General features: G+C 36.5%; 1 protein-coding gene across 5 annotated transcripts in view; it reads right to left on the bottom strand.

The window, feature by feature from the left end:
• Positions 1-21,643, bottom strand: part of SRBD1 (S1 RNA binding domain 1) — a 244,418-nt gene that overhangs the window by 179,938 nt on the left and 42,837 nt on the right. For all 5 annotated transcript variants that reach the window (XM_070379644.1, XM_005897586.2, XM_070379641.1 and 2 more), the window contains 3 exons: positions 13,337-13,440; positions 9,797-9,904; positions 5,870-6,027 (listed from right to left, as the gene is read on the bottom strand). In XM_070379644.1, coding sequence (XP_070235745.1) covers positions 5,870-6,027; positions 9,797-9,904; positions 13,337-13,440 — 370 coding nt within the window. The remainder of the gene's footprint in view (positions 1-5,869; positions 6,028-9,796; positions 9,905-13,336; positions 13,441-21,643) is intronic.

The following is a 21,643-nucleotide window of genomic DNA, read 5'->3' as shown; positions in this document are numbered from 1 at the left end:
GAAACCAAGCACCACACAAGGGCCAACAAGTTTCAGGGCAAGACACACCAAGCAAATTCTCCAGCAACAAGGAACACAGCCCTGAGCTCCAACATACAGGCAGCGCAAAGTCACCCCAAAACCACAGACATCCCATAACTCATTACTGGACATTTCATTGCACTTCAGAGAGAAGAAATACAGCTCCACCCACCAGAACACCGACACAAGCTTCCCTAACGAAGAAACCTTGACAAGCCACCTGTACAAACCCACACAGAGCGAGGAAAGGCCACAATAAAGAGAACTCCACAAACTGCCAGAATACAGAAAGGACACCCCAAACTCAGCAATTTAAACAAGATGAAGAGACAGAGGAATACCCAGCAGATAAAGGAACAGGATAAATGCCCACCAAATCAAAAGAAAGAGGAAGAGATAGGGAATCTACCTGATAAAGAATTCCGAATAATGATAGTGAAATTGATCCAAAATCTTGAAATCAAAATGGAATCACAGATAGATAGCCTGGAGACAAGGATTGAGAAGATGCAAGAAAGGTTTAACAAGGACCTACAAGAAATAAAAGAGAGTCAATATATAATGAATAATGCAATAAATGAAATTAAAAACCCTCTGGAGGCAACAAAGAGTAGAATAACAGAGGCAGAAGATAGGATTAGTGAATTAGAAGATAGAATGGTAGAAATAAATGAATCAGAGAGGATAAAAGAAAAACGAATTAAAAGAAATGAGGACAATCTCAGAGACGTCCAGGACAATATTAAACGCTACAACATTCGAATCATAGGGGTCCCAGAAGAAGACAAAAAGAAAAACCATGAGAAAATACTTGAGGAAAAAATAGTTGAAAACTTCCCTAAAATGGGGAAGGAAATAATCACCCAAGTCCAAGAAACCCAGAGAGTCCCAAACAGGAGAAACCAAAGGTGAAACACCCTAAGACACATATTAATCAAATTAACAAAGATCAAACACAAAGAACAAATATTAAAAGCAGCAAGGGAAAAACAATAAATAACACACAAGGGAATTCCCATAAGGATAACAGCTGATCTTTCGATAGAAACTCTTCAAGCCAGGAGGGAATGGCAAGACATACTTAAAGTGATGAAAGAAAATAACCTACAGCCCTGATTATTGTACCCAGCAAGGATCTCATTCAAATATGAAGGAGAAATCAAAAGCTTTTCAGACAAGCAAAAGCTGAGAGAATTCAGCACCATCAAACCAGCTCTCCAACAAATACTAAAGGATATTCTCTAGACAGGAAACACAAAAACGGTGTATAAAATCAAACCCAAAACAATAAAGTAAATGGCAATGGGATCATACTTATCAGTAATTACCTTAAACGTAAATGGGTTGAATGCCCCAACCAAAAGACAAAGACTGAGTGAATGGCTACAAAAACAAGACCCCTACGTATGTTGTCAAAAGAGACCCACCTCAAAACAGGGGACACATACAGACTGAAAGTGAAAGGCTGGAAAAAGATTTTCCATGCAAATAGGGACCAAAAGAAAGCAGGAGAAGCAATACTTATATCAGATAAAATAGACTTTAAAACAAAGGCTGTGAAAAGAGACAAAGATGGTCACTACATAATGATCAAAGGATCAATCCAAGAAAAAGATATAACAATTATAAATATATATGCACCCAACATGGGAGCACCGCAATATGTAAGACAAATGCTAACAAGTATGAAAGGAGAAATTAACAATAACACAATAATAGTGGGAGACTTTAATACCCCACTCACACCTAGGGATAGATCAACTAAACATAAAATTAACAAGGAAACACAAACTTTACATGATACAATAGACCACTTAGACCTAATTGATATCTATAGGACATTTCATCCCAAAACAATGAATTTCACCTTTTTCTCAAGCGCACATGGAACCTTCTCCAGGATAGATCACATCCTGGGCCATAAATCTAGCCTTGGTAAATTCAAAAAAATAGAAATCATTCCAAGTATCTTTTCTGACCACAATGCAGTAAGATTAGATCTCAATTACAGGAGAAAAACTATTAAAAATTCCAACATATGGAGGCTGAACAACACGCTTCTGAATGACCAACAAATCACAGAAGAAATCAAAAAAGAAATAAAAATTTGCATAGAAAGAATAAAAACGAAAAAACAACAACCCAAAACCTATGGGACACTTTAAAAGCAGTCCTAAGGGGAAAATTCATAGCAATACAGGCATACCTCAAGAAACAAGAAAAAAGTCAAATAAATAACCTAACTCTACACCTAAAGCAACTAGAAAAGGAAGAAATGAAGAACCCCAGGGTTAGTAGAAGGAAAGAAATCTTAAAAATTAGGGCAGAAATAAATGCAAAAGAAACAAAAGAGACCATAGCAAAAATCAACAAAGCCAAAAGCTGGTTCTTTGAAAGGATAAATAAAATTGACAAACCATTAGCCAGACTCATCAAGAAACAAAGGGAGAAAAATCAAATCAATAAAATTGGAAAGGAAAATGGAGAGATCACAACAGACAACACAGAAATGCAAAGGATCATAAGAGACTACTATCACCAATTATATGCCAATAAAATGGACAACGTGGAAGAAATGGACAAATTCTTAGAAAACTACAACTTTCCAAAACTCGACCAGGAAGACATAGAAAATCTTAACAGACCCATCACAAGCACGGAAATTGAAACTGTAATCAAAAATCTTCCAGCAAACAAAAGCCCCGGTCCAGACGGCTTCACAGCTGAATTCTACCAAAAATTTAGAGAAGAGCTAACACCTATCCTGCTCAAACTCTACCAGAAAATTGCAGAGGAAGGTAAACTTCCAAACTCATTCTATGAGGCCACCATCACCCTAATACCAAAACCTGACAAAGATGCCACAAAAAAAAAACTACAGGCCAATATCACTGATGAACATAGATGCAAAAATCCGTAATAAAAAATTCTAGCAATCAGAATCCAACAACACATTAAAAAGATCATACACCATGACCAAGTGGGCTTTATCCCAGGGATGCAAGGATTCTTCAATATCCATAAATCAATCAATGTAATACACCACATTAACAAATTGAAAAATAAAAACCATATGATTATCTCAATAGATGCAGAGAAAGCCTTTGACAAAATTCAATACCCATTTATGATAAAACTCTCCAGAAAGCAGGAATAGAAGGAACATACCTCAACATAATAAAGGCTATATATGACAAACCCACAGCAAACATTATCCTCAATGGTGAAAAATTGAAAGCATTTCCTCTAAAGTCAGGAACAAGACAAGGGTGCCCACTTTCACCTTTACTATTCAACATAGTTTTGGAAGTTTTGGCCACAGCAGTCAGAGCACAAAAAGAAATAAAAGGAATCCAAATTGGAAAAGAAGAAGTAAAACTCTCACTATTTGCAGATGACATGATCCTCTCTACATAGAAAACCCTAAAGACTCCACCAGAAAATTACTAGAACTAATCAATGGTGATAGTAAAGTTGCAGGATATAAAATCAACACACAGAAATCCCTTGCATTCCTATACACTAACATGAGAAAATAAGAAATTAAGGAAACAATTCCATTCACCATTGCAACGGAAAGAATAAAATACTTAGGAATATATCTACCTACAGAAACTAAAGACCTATATATAGAAAACTATAAAACACTGGTGAAAGAAATCAAAGAGGACACTAATAGATGGAGAAATATACCATGTTCATGGATTGGAAGAATCAATATAGTGAAAATAAGTATACTACCCAAAGCAATTTATAGATTCAATGCAATCCCCATCAAGGTACCAACGGTATTCTTCACAGAGCTAGAACAAATAATTTCACAATTTGTATGGAAATACAAAAAAACCTCGAATAGCCAAAGCTATCTTGAGAAAGAAGAAGGGAACTGGAAGAATCAACCTACCTGACTTCAGGCTCTATTACAAAGCCACAGTCATCAAGACAGTATGGTACTGGCACAAAGACAGAAATATTGATCAATGGAACAAAATAGAAAGCCCAGAGATAAATTCACGCACATATGGACACCTTATTTTTGACAAAGGAGGCAAGAATATACAATGGATTAAAGACAATCTCTTTAACAAGTGGTGCTGGAAAAACTGGTCAACCACTTGTAAAACAATGAAACTAGAACACTTTCTAACACCATACACAAAAATAAACTCAAAATGGATTAAAGATCTCAACGTAAGACCAGAAACTATAAAACTCCTAGAGAGAACATAGGCAAAACACTCTCCAACATACATCACAGCAGGACCCTCTATGACCCACCTCCCAGAATATTGGAAATAAAAGCAAAAATAAACAAATGGGACCTAATTAAACTTAAAAGCTTCTGCACAACAAAGGAAACTATTAGCAAGGTGAAAAGGCAGCCTTCAGAATGGGAGAAAATAATAGCAAATGAAGCAACTGACAAACAACTAATCTCAAAAATATACAAGCAACTCCTACAGCTCAACTCCAGAAAAATAAATGACCCAATCAAAAAATGGGCCAAAGAACTAAATAGACATTTCTCCAAAGAAGACATACAGATGGCTAACAAACACATGAAAAGATGCTCAACATCACTCAGTATCAGAAAAATGCAAATCAAAATCACTATGAGGTACCATTTCACACCAGTCAGAATGGCTGCGATCCAAAAGTCTACAAGCAATAAATGGTGGAGAGGGTGTGGAGAAAAGGGAACCCTCTTACACTGTTGGTGGGAATGCAAACTAGAACAGCCACTATGGAGAACAGTGTGGAGATTCCTTCAAAAACTGGAAATAGAACTGCCTTATGATCCAGCAATCCCACTGCTGGGCATACACACTGAGGAAACCAGAATTGAAAGAGACACGTGTACCCCAATGTTCATCGCAGCACTGTTTATAATAGCCAGAACATGGAAGCAACCTAGATGCCCATCAGCAGATGAATGGATAAGAAAGCTGTGGTACATATACACAATGGAGTATTACTCAGCCATTAAAAAGAATACATTTGAATCAGTTCTAACGAGGTGGATGAAACTGGAACCTATTATACAGAGTGAAGTAAGCCAGAAAGAAAAACACCAATAAAGTATACTAACACATATATATGGAATTTAGAAAGATGGTAACAATAACCCTGTGTACAAGACAGCAAAAGAGACACTGATGCATAGATCAGTCTTATGGAATCTGTGGGAAAGGGAGAGGGAGAGGGTGGGGAGATTTGGGAGAATGGCATTGAAACATGTATAATATCATGTATGAAACCAGTCACCAGTCCAGGTTCGATGCACGATACTGGATGCTTGGGGCTGGTGCACTGGGACGACCCAGAGGGAGGGTATGGGGAGGGAGGAGGGAGGAGGGTTCAGGATGGGGAGCACGGGTATACCTGTGGTGGATTCATTTTGATGTTTGGCAAAACTAATACAATATTGTAAAGTTTAAAAATAAAATTAAATTAAAAAAAGAAATAAATAAAATGAGGTTCATAACTAAGCCTACTCTTAAAAAAAAAAAATAAATAAATAATAAAATGCATCATACATAAATGTATCACAACAAAATATTTTTCAAATATTTTGATGGGGGATAAATAAAGTTATTAATGTCTGAACCCAGTTAATCCTCAATATCTCCCCTGTGACCCAGTGAAGGGCATAAAAGTAAAAGTTGAGTGTTTAGGTCAACAAACAGGACAAACAGGAAGTATGATTCTGATTCCCATATCCCTTTTTGTGAGTAAACCATCTTCTATTCCTTGAAAATTAAGATTATTTCCACATTCTCATGAAATACATGAAGTGAAATTTATGACCAATGAACTTCTATACCAAAAAAATGAAAGATATGCTTACTAGTTGGAGAAATTACAGCTAATTTGCAACCGTGTTTATAACCAGGATCCACTCCCATCAAGGTACGCCCTGGGACAGGGCTTGTTAAAAGGAGCTGACGAAGATTCCGTCCAAACATCATTACTGACTCCTTCTCTGCATCTGATGTTAGTTTGGCTCTTTAGAAACAGAAAAGGAGAAGAAAAAAGATAAAGTATTCAGTTTTTAGTTCATTCAAATTTTCTTCCAGAAAAACAACACAATTTATTTTGTACAATTATTCCTCACTAGTGCATTCATTATAACAAAGTAACTTAATAGAAAAAAAAATCACATACAAAATTTCATTGAGTCTCTTTTTGCTAATTTCAATAATACATGAACCACAAACAATTTTGTGGCATCAAACCTGCAGAGTTTGTCATACTGCCCTTCTTCTCCATCTGCTCTCCCTTATATAAGTAATCTACATGTACACAGATATTTATCCGTGTATATGATAGAGACAGAGTATATCAAGATTTGGACATTACATAGAATGTCAAATTGAAGTTTATCAGCTGATTAAAAATATAAACATATGATTAGTGATAAATTATTGAACCCCAGTAGCCTCCTCCATCAATACTTAGTTTTATACCTTTCACCTAAATATCTCTCAGTGCCATCTTCTCATTCTATTCCATCCCCTTTGGCATTCTCACAGTGATGTGACATGATCAAAGATACTAATATCAGTCCAGAACCATACCTCATATAAATAACTCTCCAATTTTATCCAGAGAAGCTTTTAAAAGTCAAATTTTAAAACTTTTTCTAGGATAAAAACATGTATGTCTGTATTGGGCTTAAGGGCTTCCCCAGTGGCTCAGCAGTAAAGAATTCGCCTGCAATGCAGGAGATCCAGGTTATATCCCTGGGTCGAGAAGATCCCCTGGAGGAGGGCAAGGCAACCCACTCCAGTAGTCTTGCCTGGAGAATCCCATGGACAGAGGAGCCTGGCGGGCTACAGTCAATAGCATCGCAAACGGTCAGACACGACTGAAGCTGAAGCGACTGAGCACATTGGACTTAAGAGGCATTTGGAAACTAAGTTTTACATCATTCATCTACTTAACAAAAGTTCTTAATGTATTATCTACTGAAATTCAAAAAGAATCTATAAAAAGTATCTCTTCTCTATTAGACAAGGTTAAGAAAAAAGTACATACCAATGGCCACAAAAACAAAAGCAATTCAGAGCACGGGTCAGTGTTGAGATAGAATTATCTACATATCTAAAGGCATACATAGCTAACTAAAGCTAACAAACATTTGTTTTGGGGGCTTAATTCAGTTTCTTAAGGCTTTTCCCCCATTTTGTCTAATATTTCAACATCATTCTCCCTGTATTTAGCCAAGCAACATGCAAATATCATTATAAGTATTTCTAAATCTTCACTTTTTATTTATTGAGTGAGCATCTGCATTCAGTCTTACATAAGGTACTGTAATCAGTGTGAGAGATACAAAACTGAAAAAAAAAAAAAACAAACCCTGCCCTGGAGATCACTGTTGAGTGAAAGAAACAGAAAAATTAAACAGATGAGTACAATATACATGACAGGGATGGCTAAATTAGGAGAACTTCCTAAAAGAAATGTCTTCTCAGGTGAATCAAGAAGGATAAGTAATAGTTAAGCAAACAAAGGTAGGAAGAGTGGCTGAAGAGCATAGGAGAAAATATTACAGGCAATAGAAACAGCATATATAAAAGTTCATGGTTCATTTATAGAAAAAGCAAGTAATATCACACAAAAAAGTAAAAAGAAATATCAAGACAAAGGGCTGCAGAGGAAAGGTTTTTCTAAAGAGCTTGGATTTCATTCTGGAGACAAAGAAGATCCACTGAAGGATTTTAAGTTAGAAGAGTGTGAAATAATCAGATGGGAATTTTAGGACAGCAATGTGGAACATATATTAGGAAATTCAAGACAGAGATCATCTATGACCCTAGTACAGTTATTCAGATAAGAAACAATGATATCCTGAACTAATCACAGATATATTTTCTCCTAGTAAAGATGGAGATAAAGAGGAGCCAAAATCAAGATACAATAAAAGACAGTATAGAAGACAACATTTGATAATACTGATAATGTAGTCTCGATGAAAGAGGTATGCGTAAAAAAAGGAAACATGGATAACTGATCATGAAGTCAGGGAAACAAAAATGTAGAAGCAGACTATGAATCTCAGTCAACTGAGTAAAGTAGCTGCAAAATAATACAGTCTACATGATCTCTTTTAACATGCACACATGAATGGAGAAAAAGTCTGGCAAACTAAGTAGTGGAAGTATGTGCTTTTTTTTTCCTTTGTGTTTTACTCATTCTTTCAATTTTTCTACATTTGGACAAATTTCTTTTTAATTAGAGAATTAAAGTACTTCTCTTTAAGAAACAAATCTTAAGGGGTTTTCCCTCTCAACGCTGTTAAGGTAATTACAAGTGTTTCTACCAAGTGACACATCTGTAGACAATGTCTGCAAACCAACTTATGGACTGGAATTAAGATATATTTTTTTAACTACAGGCATTTTAGAAAAAGGGAAGGGAAGTGCTCTCGCTTGCCACTGCTAAAGTCAGAGAAGAATTATACATTAAATATCCCACACCAAACTGAATATATTAAATCTCAATGAGATTATTCTACAGGCAATAAAAATACTCACATCAAATACATACAAAAATGTCAAAAGCACCACTGGATGTTATAATGCAAATAAGAAAATGATAAATATATAGCAAAAAGGGAATTAAAATTTTAGTAAGATAATTTTTTTTTCTTCATTAAGAACAAAAGCCCTTTTTAAAACATTATATCCCAGCACTCAAAAGCAAGTTATGTTACTTCACAGACTTGAAATGAGATAGGGTTCCAAAAGAAACAATATATTTAAGGGATGTCTGGGCTAAAAAGGATGAATCAAGACAATGAACGACCTTGATAAAAAGAAGTTGGACAGAAAGGAGCTATATGTCCTTTTTAAAAGTATCTGCTCACTCCCTACTCTAATGCCTCCAAAGTCAGCGGTCAGGTCCAGGAAAGGAAAAAGAGACAGACACAAAGGCTGCTATAAATTCTAGTGAGGCTGAAGAGATGGCTACAATTTCTAGTTTTTGGTGACTCTTGCTAAAACCTTTAAATAAGTCAGAATAAAGAAAATCTATAGCACAAAGGAAAGAATATATGAAGGCATGGCTGGTGTCTAAAGGCTAACTACCAAGATAAAGGTTAGAGAGAGAGGTAGAAGAGAGGGTTTTTACCTCCCAACATTTCTGTCCATCTCCTCCCCTACAGATAATTCAGTACCTCACCTCTTTTGCAGTTCTTTGTAAACCTTAGTTCTTCTGCTAGTCCATTTAGATGGTCACTTTAACAGTCTCATAATATTTGCTCATCACTGCTGATGATTATTCCTCCGAACAACTCCCATTTGGAGTTTAAAACATATATATTAGCTTTCTCTCATAGTAACATATTCCTCACGCACTCTACTGATTTCCTTATGCCTTTTTTGGCTCTCTTACCTCTGAAACTGCTGCCAATTAACTTCTCTATTAACTGCTTAGTTTGTTTCTCCCAAGCCAAATCTCTCATCAATAAAACCATTTGTTTGGCTTGGTTGTCAAACTGAAATACTGGTATTGCAGAACTGGAAGGGGTATACATTAAGTGGTCAAGATTTGAAAAGTATACTGTGTAATTAAGAGCTATGTTTTGTGATCTATGCATGTGAATGCCTCTACAGATTGAAATCTAGGCTTAAATTTAAGACTCTGTGATTCTGACTCAGTTCTCTGGCTTGGTTAATGGATCGACAAATATTTACTGCACGCTTTTATGGGCCTATTACCATACGTAAAAGTAAACAGTACACAAAGTTAAACAACACAAGATGCATACCTGAACTCTCTACAAAGGAGAGGATAAATAAGGCGTTTAAAGGAATCATCCAGTGAGTTGTATAAGATCTTCATTAACTCTGGCCTTGCAAAGCCACGTGGTCTCCACCTGTAAAAAAGAAAAGCCTATACTAACACTGATGTAACAAGAATAAGACCATAAAAGGGCTCCTGGAAGAGGAGGGGGAAGTGGAAAAGAAAAGAGGGGGAAGAAACTTTACTGAAGCCAAAGTAACATAATCTGTGAGGAGAGGCTGTGATGTCTGAAAATTATTACTATGACATCTGGAGTTCTTATTTTTAAAAACCTGGTAACCATGGTCACACACAAAACTTAAGGAAGGAAAAACCTATTCTGGGGAGAGTCCCCAAGGCATTATTAATAATGGTCAAAATTGTTAAGCTATAAGAAAGTCACAAAAATTACTGAAGCGCTGCTACAGACTGAATTATGTCCCTAAAATTAGTATGTTGAAACCCTAACCACTAAGTTGGATGGAGATGTGGCTGTTGAGAGATAATTAGGTTTAGATGAGGTCATGAAGGCAGGGTCTCCATGATGGGATTAGTGCCCACATAAGAAGAAACATCAGATACCCACCTCTCCACAATGCCAGGTGAGGACATAATGAGAAGCAAGCCAAAAAGAGGGTTCCCATCAAAATCCACATCAGCCTGACCTTGATCTTCGACCTCCAGCTTCCAGAACTGGGAGAAAATTTCTATTGTTTAAGCCACCCAGTCTATGGTATTTTGTTATGGCAGCTGAAGCTAAGACAAGCACTGTATCCTTCTTTCACTATTTCTTAATCTCTTCCTGTGGAGAAGGCAATGGCACCCCACTCCAGTACTCTTGCCTGGAAAATCCCATGGACGGAGGAGCCTGGAAGGCTGCAGTCCATGAAGTCGCTAAGAGTCGGACACCACCGAGCGACTTCACTTTCAGTTTTCACTTTCACGCACTGGAGAAGGAAATGGCAACCCACTCCAGTGTTCTTGCCTAGAGAATCCCAGGGATGGGGGAGCCTGGTGGGCTGCCATCTATGGGGTCGCACAGAGTCGGACACGACTAAAGAGACCTAGCAACAGCAGCAGCAGCAATCTCTTCCTGAGAATTAAAATAGATTGAGGAAAGGAGAAATTCTGTTTTTTTCATTGCCTCTTGTCATTCTTGAGTAGAACTCACTCTATTCCTGAGGTTGTACTGCTCTATTAGGCAGTATATCTGCACACATACTGATAAATATAAATATCAGAGAACCCATCATTAGTAGAAATTTGAGAAAGAATAGTAAGATAAAAACACAAGCTAAAAAGGACAAACAAATTCAGCCCTACCCCTTCTGTTTTCTCTACAACTACAGCATTTCTGCCTGCATCCTTCAACGGCTCTTGAATAGAAAAATACTAATATTTTATCAATCGTTCTTAATAAACCATTAATATACACTGTCATCTCCCTTACTTATCTCAGCTAGGAAATTAACTAAATTTCAGTGAACAAATATTTAAGCATTTCTAATATGATACAAGAGCTTCCCTGGTGGCTCTGCGATAAAGAATCCACCTGCAATGCAGGAGACCTGGGTTTGATCCCTGGCTTGGGAAGATCCCTTAGAGAAAGGAATGGCTATCCACCCCAGTATTCTTGCCCGGAAAATTCCATGGACAGAGGAGCCTGGCAGGCTACCGTCCATGGGGTCAGAAACGAACACAACTGAGCGTGCATAAAGACACACACACACACGAAAGGCTACAGAACAACTAACTGAATCCCTTCCATAGAAGGGTATTACTTGAGTAGAATACAGTTTTGCTTCTTAATTTGAATGAATGCAATTTTATGTAGAACATATATCCTTCCTTCCATCCAAACCCTGTTTCTCCCTACTGTCACCTATTCCTGATGTCATGAGAGGTAGAAGAACTAAGATGTGAATTAAGGCACAGTTATTATTTTTATATTCTGTCGCTGTTACAGGCATACCTCAGAGATACTGTCAGTTAGATAGGTTCCAGACCACCACAATAAAGTATCACAATTAAGTGAGTTACATGACGTTTTTGATTTCCTAGAGCATATATAAGAGTAATGTTTATACTATACTGTAGTCTTTTAAGTGTGTAATACTGTTATGACAATGATTCTTCCTCTAACTCAACAGTTAAACATCTCTGAATAAATACTAAGAAGGGCAGCACTTTAATTAAAATCCCACAATACAAAAGACATGGTACATAAGATGTGTACAATGAAGCACACAGATTAAGACAGAGGTCACAAACCTCAGATTCCTACATGGGTCAAGAAAGTACTGTAAAATTGGGGCTCTGTCACAACCCAGAGGGGCAGGCAGGGGTGGGAGGTGGGAGGGAGGTTCAAGAGAGAAGGGACATAAGTACACCTATAGCTAATTCATGCTGCTGTATGGCAGAAATCAAACCAATATTGTAAAGCAATCATCCTTCAATTAAAAATAAAGAAATTAAAATTAAAAAAAATTTTTTTAAAGAAAGTACTATAAACAAATGAAAAAGACCCAGGGCTTACATGTGTGTTTTTGACAGAGACATGCTTTGCTAACCCCTTTAGACAAAGAAACATACTCCACTTTGGCAAAGAAATACACTCCCCCCGATTTTATATCTATAGATAAAGGTAGGCTCTCTCCATCTAGCTTTCATTTTCCCATATTTAAAAGAGAAATGGATATAGGGTACAATTCCCTTTAAATCTACTACATGACAATCTACTACAGAACCACTTTAGTGTAGCATTTTCTCAAAGTGATATGACAAACATTTGGGGACAGAATGATTTACTATATGACTATCCCATGCACTGACACTAAAAGCTAATTTTAAAAAATAAAAAAGGCTAGTGGCCAGTAATTCATTCACTATTCATATGATATCTGATAAAATTTTGTCTCAATTATCCTTAATGAACAAAAGACTTCAGATATAGTATACACAATATGTTTCTGTTAATTCATCTTTTTCAAAAAAGAAAAAATGCTCTTTAGAAAAGATTTGGAGAAGGCAATGGCAACCTACTCCAGTGTTCTGGAAAATCCCATGGGCGCAAGAGCCCGGCAGGCTGCAGTCCATGGGGTCACGAAGAGTCGGACACAACTGAGCGACTTCACTGTCATTTTTCACTTTCATGCATTGGAGAAGGAAATGGCAACCCACTCCACTGTTCTTGCCTGGAGAATCCCAGGGACGGGGGAGCCTGGTGGGCTGCTGTCTATGGGGTCACACAGAGTCGGACATGACTGGAGCAATTTAGCAGCGGTAGCAGCAGCATAAAAGATTTATATGATACAGATTAAACTGAAAGTCCTTCTTCCCAGAAATAGCCATTATTAATAATTCTTACATACTTGCCAGATAGTTCCTATTTCAACACACACGTTTTTATAAAAATGTAAAAAAGATACATATCTATCCATTGTTTATTTTTTAACACAACGGACATCTTTCCATATAGATCTCGATAAAGCATTTTTAAAATGAAAGAAAGAAATTCTGTAAAAACCTGTTTTGTATGCACCACTTGCAGAACTCTTTCTTTACTCCATCAGGAATGTTAACCTTGACAGTCAGTATCTTCAAATTTTCTCCACGGTTAATTGCCAGAATCTGAGTGCAAACATATAGAGTAAAGAATGATGATCCACAAAATACATAAATGATCAATTTAATCAGTCAACACTTGTGAAACAAACTGGGTGGTTACCCAGGTTACAGTTCTATCAGTTCATTTATTTACCAAGAATGTATTCAAAAACACTCATTTTTAAATACTTTTTTCCAAAATAAAATAGAGCTACAAAGCCTATGACAGTCACAGGAAGAGACTTCAGTGATCTAAAATCTCATTTCAGATTCTACTAACTCAAAGTTTTTGATCACCTAGAGCTCCAAATTACTGTAGATGGTGACTGCAGCCATGAAATTAAAAAGACACTTGCTCCTTGGAAGAAAAGCTATGACCAACCTAGACAGCATATTAAAAAGCAGAGACATTACTTTGCCAACAAAGGTCTGTCTAGTCAAAGTTATGGTTTTTTAAGTAGTCATGGATGGATGTGAGAGTTGGACTATAAAGAAAGCTGAGTGCCAAAGAATTGATGCTTTCAAACTGTGGTGTTGGAGAAGACTCTTTAGAGTCCCTTGGACTGCAAGGAGATCAAACCAGTCCATCCTAAAGGAAATCAGTCCTGAATATTCATTGGAAGGACTGATGCTGAAGCTGAAACTCCAGTACCTTGGCCACCTGATGCCAAGAATTGACTCACTGGAAGAGACCCTGATGCTGGGAAAGACTGAAAGTGGGAGGAAAAAGGGATGACAGAGGATGAGGTAGTTGGATGGCATCACCAACTCAATGGACATGAGTTTGAGTAAGCTCCGGGAGTTGGTGATAGACAGGGAAACCTGGCGTGCTGCTGCAGTCCATGGGGTCGCAACGAGTTGGACATGACTGAGCAACTGAACTGAACTGAGAGCAGAGGTTCCTTACCTCTGGGATCTACTGCCTGATGATCTGCGATAGAGCTAATGTAATAATAACAGAAATACAGTACACAATAAATAGAAGTAATAGAAACAAAGCGCACTATAAATGTAAAGGGCTTAAATCACCCTGAAACCATCCACTCCACATCCTACCCCACCCCCACACCCCAAGCCTATAGAAAAATAATCTTCCACAAAACTGGTCCCTGGTGCCAAAAAGTTTGGGGACTATAAACTAGGCTTAAAAGGATATACTTCCTTCATTTGTTAAAAGACATCACTAAGATAAATACAAATATGCAAAACTCTAAGTGGAATATTTAACAACTACTAATCATTACCATTTATTGAGCACTTACTAATTGTCAGGTCCATCTAAGCACTAAATATGTCACCTCATTTATCTTCAAAGCCACCAGTAATGCATGTGCTATCATCTTACTTTTATATGATAATTCTTCTAAAACTAACTTGTCCAAGACCAAAAAGCCAGCAAGTAGCAAAGGAGGAATTTAAATTCACATCAAGCTGTCTCTGCTCTTTATCAGTATATTAAAAGAATAATTATTTTAAAACACATTAAAAACACTCCTCAAAAACAGCAAACAAAGCAAACCTAAAGCAAGCAGAAGGAAGAAAATAATAAACAATGGAAGGGAACTAAATAAAATACAGAATAGAGAACAACAAAAAATATCAACAAAACCAGAAGCTAGGTCTTGGAAAATATCAGCAAAATCAACAAGCCTTTCAATAGATGACCAAGGCAAAGAAGGAGACATTCCAATTATCACAATCAGGAGTGAAAGGAGCCATTAATATGAATATTATAGAAATAAAAATAAAAGAGTTATAAGAGAATACTACAACTATATGCCAAATTAGGTTAATCAAATGAACAAATTCCTAAAAAGACACCAACTTCCAAAATAGAACAAAAAAGAAACAGAAAATCCACAATGATCCCTAACAAGTAAAAAGATAGAATTAATAATTTTAAATTTTCCCACAAGGAAAAACCCAGGCTCCTATGGCTACACTGCTGAATTCCACTAAATATTTAAAGAAGAATCAATACCAATTCATCACAAACTCCTCGAAAAATACAATAGGAACAAAAAAAGCTTCCTGATTCTGTTTACCCTAATACCAAAACCAGACAAGAACACTGTAAGAAAAATGTAAAGACTGTTACTTCTTATGAATATAGATGCAAACATTCTCAATAAAATACTAGTAATAGTAAACCAAACTCATAAACATACTTAAAAAATTATACATGAGGCTCAAAAGGGATTAATTCCAGGAATGCAAGGTTGATTTAACATCCAAAAAGCAGCTAGCATAATACATCATTAACAATAGAATAAAAAATAAAAATTACACGGTCATGTCGATAAATGCAGAAGTAATATTTGAAAAAATTCCAGCAGTTGTTCATGATAAAAAATACAGAGTAAACTAGGAACAGAAAGCAAACTCTTCAACATGATAAAGGTACATACAAAAACTCCACAGAAAACATAATATTTAACAGTAAAAGACTGGATGTTTTCTCTCTACGATTACAAGGGTGTCTCCTCTTGCACTTCTAGTCAACACTGTATTAAAGGTTCCATCCTGGAAAATTACCCAAGAAATAAAAGGCCTCTAGATTGAAAAGAAAGAAGTAAAACTATCTCTATTTGCAGATAATATGCTCTTGCTTACACTAAATCCTAAGAAATTCACTATAAAACTATTTGAACTAATACAGTTCAGCAAGGTTGCAGGATAATCAGTTTCTACACACTAGCAATAAACATTATGAAAATAATTTTTTAAAATTCTATTTACCATACCACCAGCAAGAATAAAATACTTAGGAATAAATTTAACAAAATACATTTAAAACTTATACTCTTGAAAACTATAAACATTTTTTTTTTAAATTGAACCCAAATAAATGGAAAGACATCCCAGGTCCATGGACCAAAAGGGTTAATATTGCTAAATGGCAATAATCCCCAAATTAATTCATAAATTCAATATAAGCCCTATCAAATCCCAGTCGATTTTGTTGCAGAAATTGAACAAACTCCAAGATTCAAACAGAAATTAAAGGGACCCAGCATAAACAAGTCAATCTTGTTTAAAAAAAGAACAAACCTGGAGGACTGTTGCTTCTCAATTACAAACTACAGTAAACAACAGTGTGGCATTAAAGATAAACATACAGATCAACAGAATAGAACTGACAGTCCAGAAATAAATCTATACATCCACCATCAAGTGAATGTCAGTAACGGTGCTAAGACAGTTTAATGGGGAAAATAGCCTTTTCGGTAAGTGATGCTGGGACAATGGGTGGTCACATGCATAAGTATGAAGTTGGATGGTTTCCACACATCATACACAAAAATTAGCTCAAAATTGATCACACCCCTTGATATAAGACACTTAGAAGAAAATACATGAGAAAATACATAGTCTTAAGTTACATACAGCCTTAGGTAAAACACCACAAGCATAATCAACACAATAAAAAAACTACACAGATGACTTTAACAAGATTATACTCTCTAAACCTCACAGAATACTGTCAAGAAAGTGAAAAGAAAGCCCTTAGCAAAAAAATTTTTTAAAGTTTTGCAAATCGTACATCATACAAAGGACTTACACCTGAACATACAACTCATAACTCAACAGTAAAAAGATACAACCTAACTAAAAATATTCAAAAGGGCCACAGACATATTTTTTCAAAGATAATATAGTAATGTTCAATGAGTACATAAAAAGATGCTCAACATCAGTTTTTACTAGAGAAATGCAAATCAAAACCATAATGAGATATGACTTCATAATAAAATGGCCACAATAAAAAAGACAGAGAGTAAGTATGGATTAGGATATAAAGAAACAGAATCCTCATAAACTGTTGGTGCAAAGGTAAAATAGTGTAGCCACTTTGGACAACAATATGGCAGTTCTTCAAAAGGTTAAAGAAAGATACTATATAATTCAGCAATTTCACTGCTACATAAAAAAGGAAAAGTATATATCTTTTTGAAACTTTATATAGATTTTAAAAGTATTTTCAAGTAAAATGTTAAATACAGAACAAATTGTCAAAGTTTAAAAAACTATAGATACTTTAAAAACACTTTAAATATATTTGAGATATTTCTAAGGTAAACACTGGCAGAAATAATCACTTAAAAATAAATTTTTAATGCAAAATAAACTTTATTTGGGGCTGGACAAAACCTTCAATGTCTGCCAGCTCTCTAAAATAGTGAAAGGAACACTCAACAGTAAATAAAAGTTCTTTATCCAAAGATTTATAGATAATAAATTCATTCATGCAGAATACAATAATAGAGTAGAAGTTACTTAATCTTTATTTATTAAAATATAATACAAGGCCATTCTCACCTTTGCTCCAGAAAAGCACCTAATTCTGCTTTATTGACTATGCCAAAGCCTTTGACTGTGTGGATCACAACAAACTGTGGAAAATTCTGAAAGAGATGGGAATACCAGACCACCTGACCTGCCTCTTGAGAAACCTGTATGCAGGTCAGGAAGCAACAGTTAGAACTGGACATGGAACAGACTGGTTCCAAATCGGGAAAGGAGTACATCAAGGCTGTATATTGTCACCCTGCTTATTTAACTTATATGCAGAGTACATCATGAGAAACGCTGGACTGGAGGATTCCACTGAAGCTGGAATCAAGATTGCTGGGAGAAATATCAATAACCTCAGATACGCATATGACACTACCCTTATGACAGAAAGTAAAGAACAACTAAAGAGCCTCTTGATGAAAGTAAAAGAGGAGAGTGAAAAAGCTGGCTTAAAACTCAACATTTGGAAAACTAAGATCATGGCACCCAGTCCCATCACTTCATGGCAAATAGAGAAACAATGGAAACAGTGAGGGACTTTATATTGGGGGCTCCAAAATCACTGCAGATGGTGACTTCAGCGATGAAATTAAAAGACACTTGCTCCTTGGAAGAAAAGCTATGATCATTCTAGACAGCATATTAAAAAGCAGAACTGAAAATGGATTAAAGACATAAATGTAACACCAGAAACTAACTCTTAGAAGAGAACATAGGCAGAACACTCAATGACATAAATCAAAGCAAGATCTTCTATGACTCACCTCCTAGAGTAATGGAAATAAAAACAAAAATAAACAAGTGGGACCTAATTAAACTTGAAAGCTTTAAAAGGTGAAGACAGCCCTCAAAATGGAGAAAATACCACCAAGGGAGACAACTGATAGAGAATTAATTTCCAAAACATACAAGCAGCTTATACAATTCAATACCAAAAAAACAACCCAATCAAAAGGTGGGAAAGAGACCTCAAGAGACATTCCTCCAAAGAAGACATACAGATGGCTAACAAGCACATGAAAAGATGCTCAACATCACTCACTATCAGATAAATGCAAATCAGTAAAACCACCATATAACCTAGCAATCTCACTTCTAGGCATATACCCTAAGGAAATCAAAACTGAAAAAGATACACATACCCCAGTGTTCACTGCAGCTCTATCTACAATAGCTAGAACATGGAAGCAACCTAGATGTCCATTGTCAGAAAATGGATAAAGAAGCTGTGGTACATATATACAATGGAATACTACTCAGCCATAAAAAGGAACACATGTGAATCTGTTCTAATGAAGTGGACGAAACTAGAGCCCATTATACTTAGTGAAGTAAGTCAGAAAAAGAAATATAAATATCGTATACTGACACATATATATGGAATCTGAAGAGATGGCACTGATGAATATATTTTTAGGGTGGCAACGGAGAAATGGACATAGAGAACGGACCTACGGACAAAGTGGGAGGAGAGGAGGGAGAAGGGGAGATGTATGGAGAGAGTAACACAGAAATTTACAATACCATGTGTAAAACAGAGAGCCAAAGGGAATTTTCTGTAAGACTCAGGGAACTCAAACAGGGGCTCTGTGACAGGCTGAAGGGTGGGGTGGGAAGGGAGATGGGAGGGAGATCTGGAGGGAGGGGAAATGGGTATACCTATGGTGGATTCTTGTTGATGTATGACAGAAAACCACAAAATTCTGTAAAGCAATTATCCTTCAATTAAAAAAAAATTTTTTTTAAAGCAGAGACATTACTTTGCCAACAAAGGTCCATATAGTCAAAGCTATGGCTTCTTCAGTAGCCATGTATTGATGTGAGAGTTGAACTATAAAAAAAAAGCTGAGTGCCGAAGAATTGATGGCTTTGAACTGTGGTGTTGGAGAAGATTCTTGCGAATCCCTTGGACTGCAAGGAGATCCAACCAGTCTATCCTAAAGGAAATCAGTCCTGAATATTCACTGAAAGGACTGATGCTGAAGCTGAAACTCCAATACTTTGGCCACCTGATGCAAAGAACTGACTAATTTGAAAAGACCCTAATGCTGGGAAAGATTGAAGGCAGGAGAAGGGGAGGACAGAGGATGAGATGGTTGCATCACCGACTCAATGGACATGAATTTGAGCAAGCTCCAGGAGTTGGTGATGGACAGGGAAGCCTGGCATGCTGCAGTCCATGGGGTCACAAAGAGTCGGACATGACTGAGTGGCTGAACAGAATTGAAAGATATACCAGAAGTACTGTAGATGACAGCAACACTGAATGTAAAAGTGGTACTATTAAAAGGCACAGAAAGTGAGACATCAGTGAAAGAAGCTATTATTAAAAAAGAATAGGCTGAGTTACAAATCCATGTTGTGGAAAGGAGCACACTAAGGAACCAACGTACAAAAAAAAAAGAGAAAACAAGATGCAGCAAGAAGAAATAGTGTAAATTTAGTAGACAGCTACAACAGCTCTTCCCACAGTATTTGGAGAAGGAGTTCCAGCCACTGTTGTTCCTTCATCACGGTCTGTCATCATTCTCCCTTGCTGCTGTATTCTGGGATGCTATATGCTTGGCTATCTATGTGGAGGCTGAAAAGCAGAGTTCAGAGTTGGGGACATGAGGCCTTGGCATCATAGGGATGGAAAAATCATCTTTCTGAGCTGGCATATCATCACTCTAGCCTCCAAGATAACTGAAAAATTCTCAAAACACAGGGCTGTTTTTCAAAACTGACATTACCCAAAACGCTCTACTTTCTCAGGTCTTAGTATTGTCACTTAGAAACGTGTGTCAATCACAAATTTAAATGCAATAACAACTAACTCAGAATGTCACATGTGCTATGCATACTAGTTAAAATGCAGAAACCAAAATGTTTTTTGGCATTCAAAACAGAAGTATTATTCATATTTATTATTAACAGAATAAAACGATTTTTTCCAAAGTCGCAATAAAATTAAATCAAATGAAAGGAGACAACGTCTAACAGCCCAATAATTTCTGCAAATGGAATTTTAGTAGTTTAGTAACTGGTTTTGCTAAAACTTATTTTTCATTAGGCTGTATCAGTAGACAATAAGTAGGTAAGTAAAACTTCACTCTAACAATTTTTCCAATTATCAGAAGTATGCACTTTACCCCATGTGATACACTGTACACAGAAGTAAAAACAGACAACTTAGATATAACAGTGAAACACTTCAAAAGCTCAAGAGCAGGGACCATGTCACCTATATACCCTAAGAAGGAACAAATGCAGTTAGTGTTCAAGAATGTTTGTAGCATAACTGAAGATTCTTTTTTGTTACACACACAAAAATAAAAAAAAACATTTTCAAATGTATACCACCATATAAGTTTTCAAAAATTTTAGTGATGATAATTAAATATCATTATGAAAAGTAATACATTCTAGTCTTTTTCATTCAGTTCAGTTCAGTCGTTCAGTCATGTCGGACTCTTTGCCACCCCATGAACCACAGCACGCCAGGCCTCCCTGTCCATCGTCAACTCCCGGAGTTCACTGAAACCCATGTTCACTGTGTCGGTGATGCCATCCAACCATCTCATCCTCTGTTGTCCCCTTCTCTTCCTGCCCTCAATCTTTCCCAGCATCAGGGTCTTTCCAAATAAGTCAGTTCTTCACATCAGGTACCCAAAGTACTGGAGTTTCAGCTTCAACATCAGTCCCTCCAATGAACACCCAGGACTGATGTCCTTTAGGATGGACTGGTTGGATCTACCTACAGTCCAAGGGACTCTCAAGAGTCTTCTCCAACACCACAGGTCAAAAGCATCAATTCTTCCCAGCACTCAGCTTTCTTTACAGTGTAACTCTCACATCCATACATGACCAGTGGAGAAACCATGGCCTTGACTAGATGGACCTTTGTTGACAAAGTAATGTCTCTGCTTTTTAATATGCTGTCTAGGTTGGT

Source organism: Bos mutus, chromosome 11, assembly GCF_027580195.1.
Source record: "Bos mutus isolate GX-2022 chromosome 11, NWIPB_WYAK_1.1, whole genome shotgun sequence".
NCBI classification, from domain to species: domain Eukaryota; kingdom Metazoa; phylum Chordata; class Mammalia; order Artiodactyla; family Bovidae; genus Bos; species Bos mutus.
This window is presented reverse-complemented; position numbering and strand designations above follow the sequence as displayed.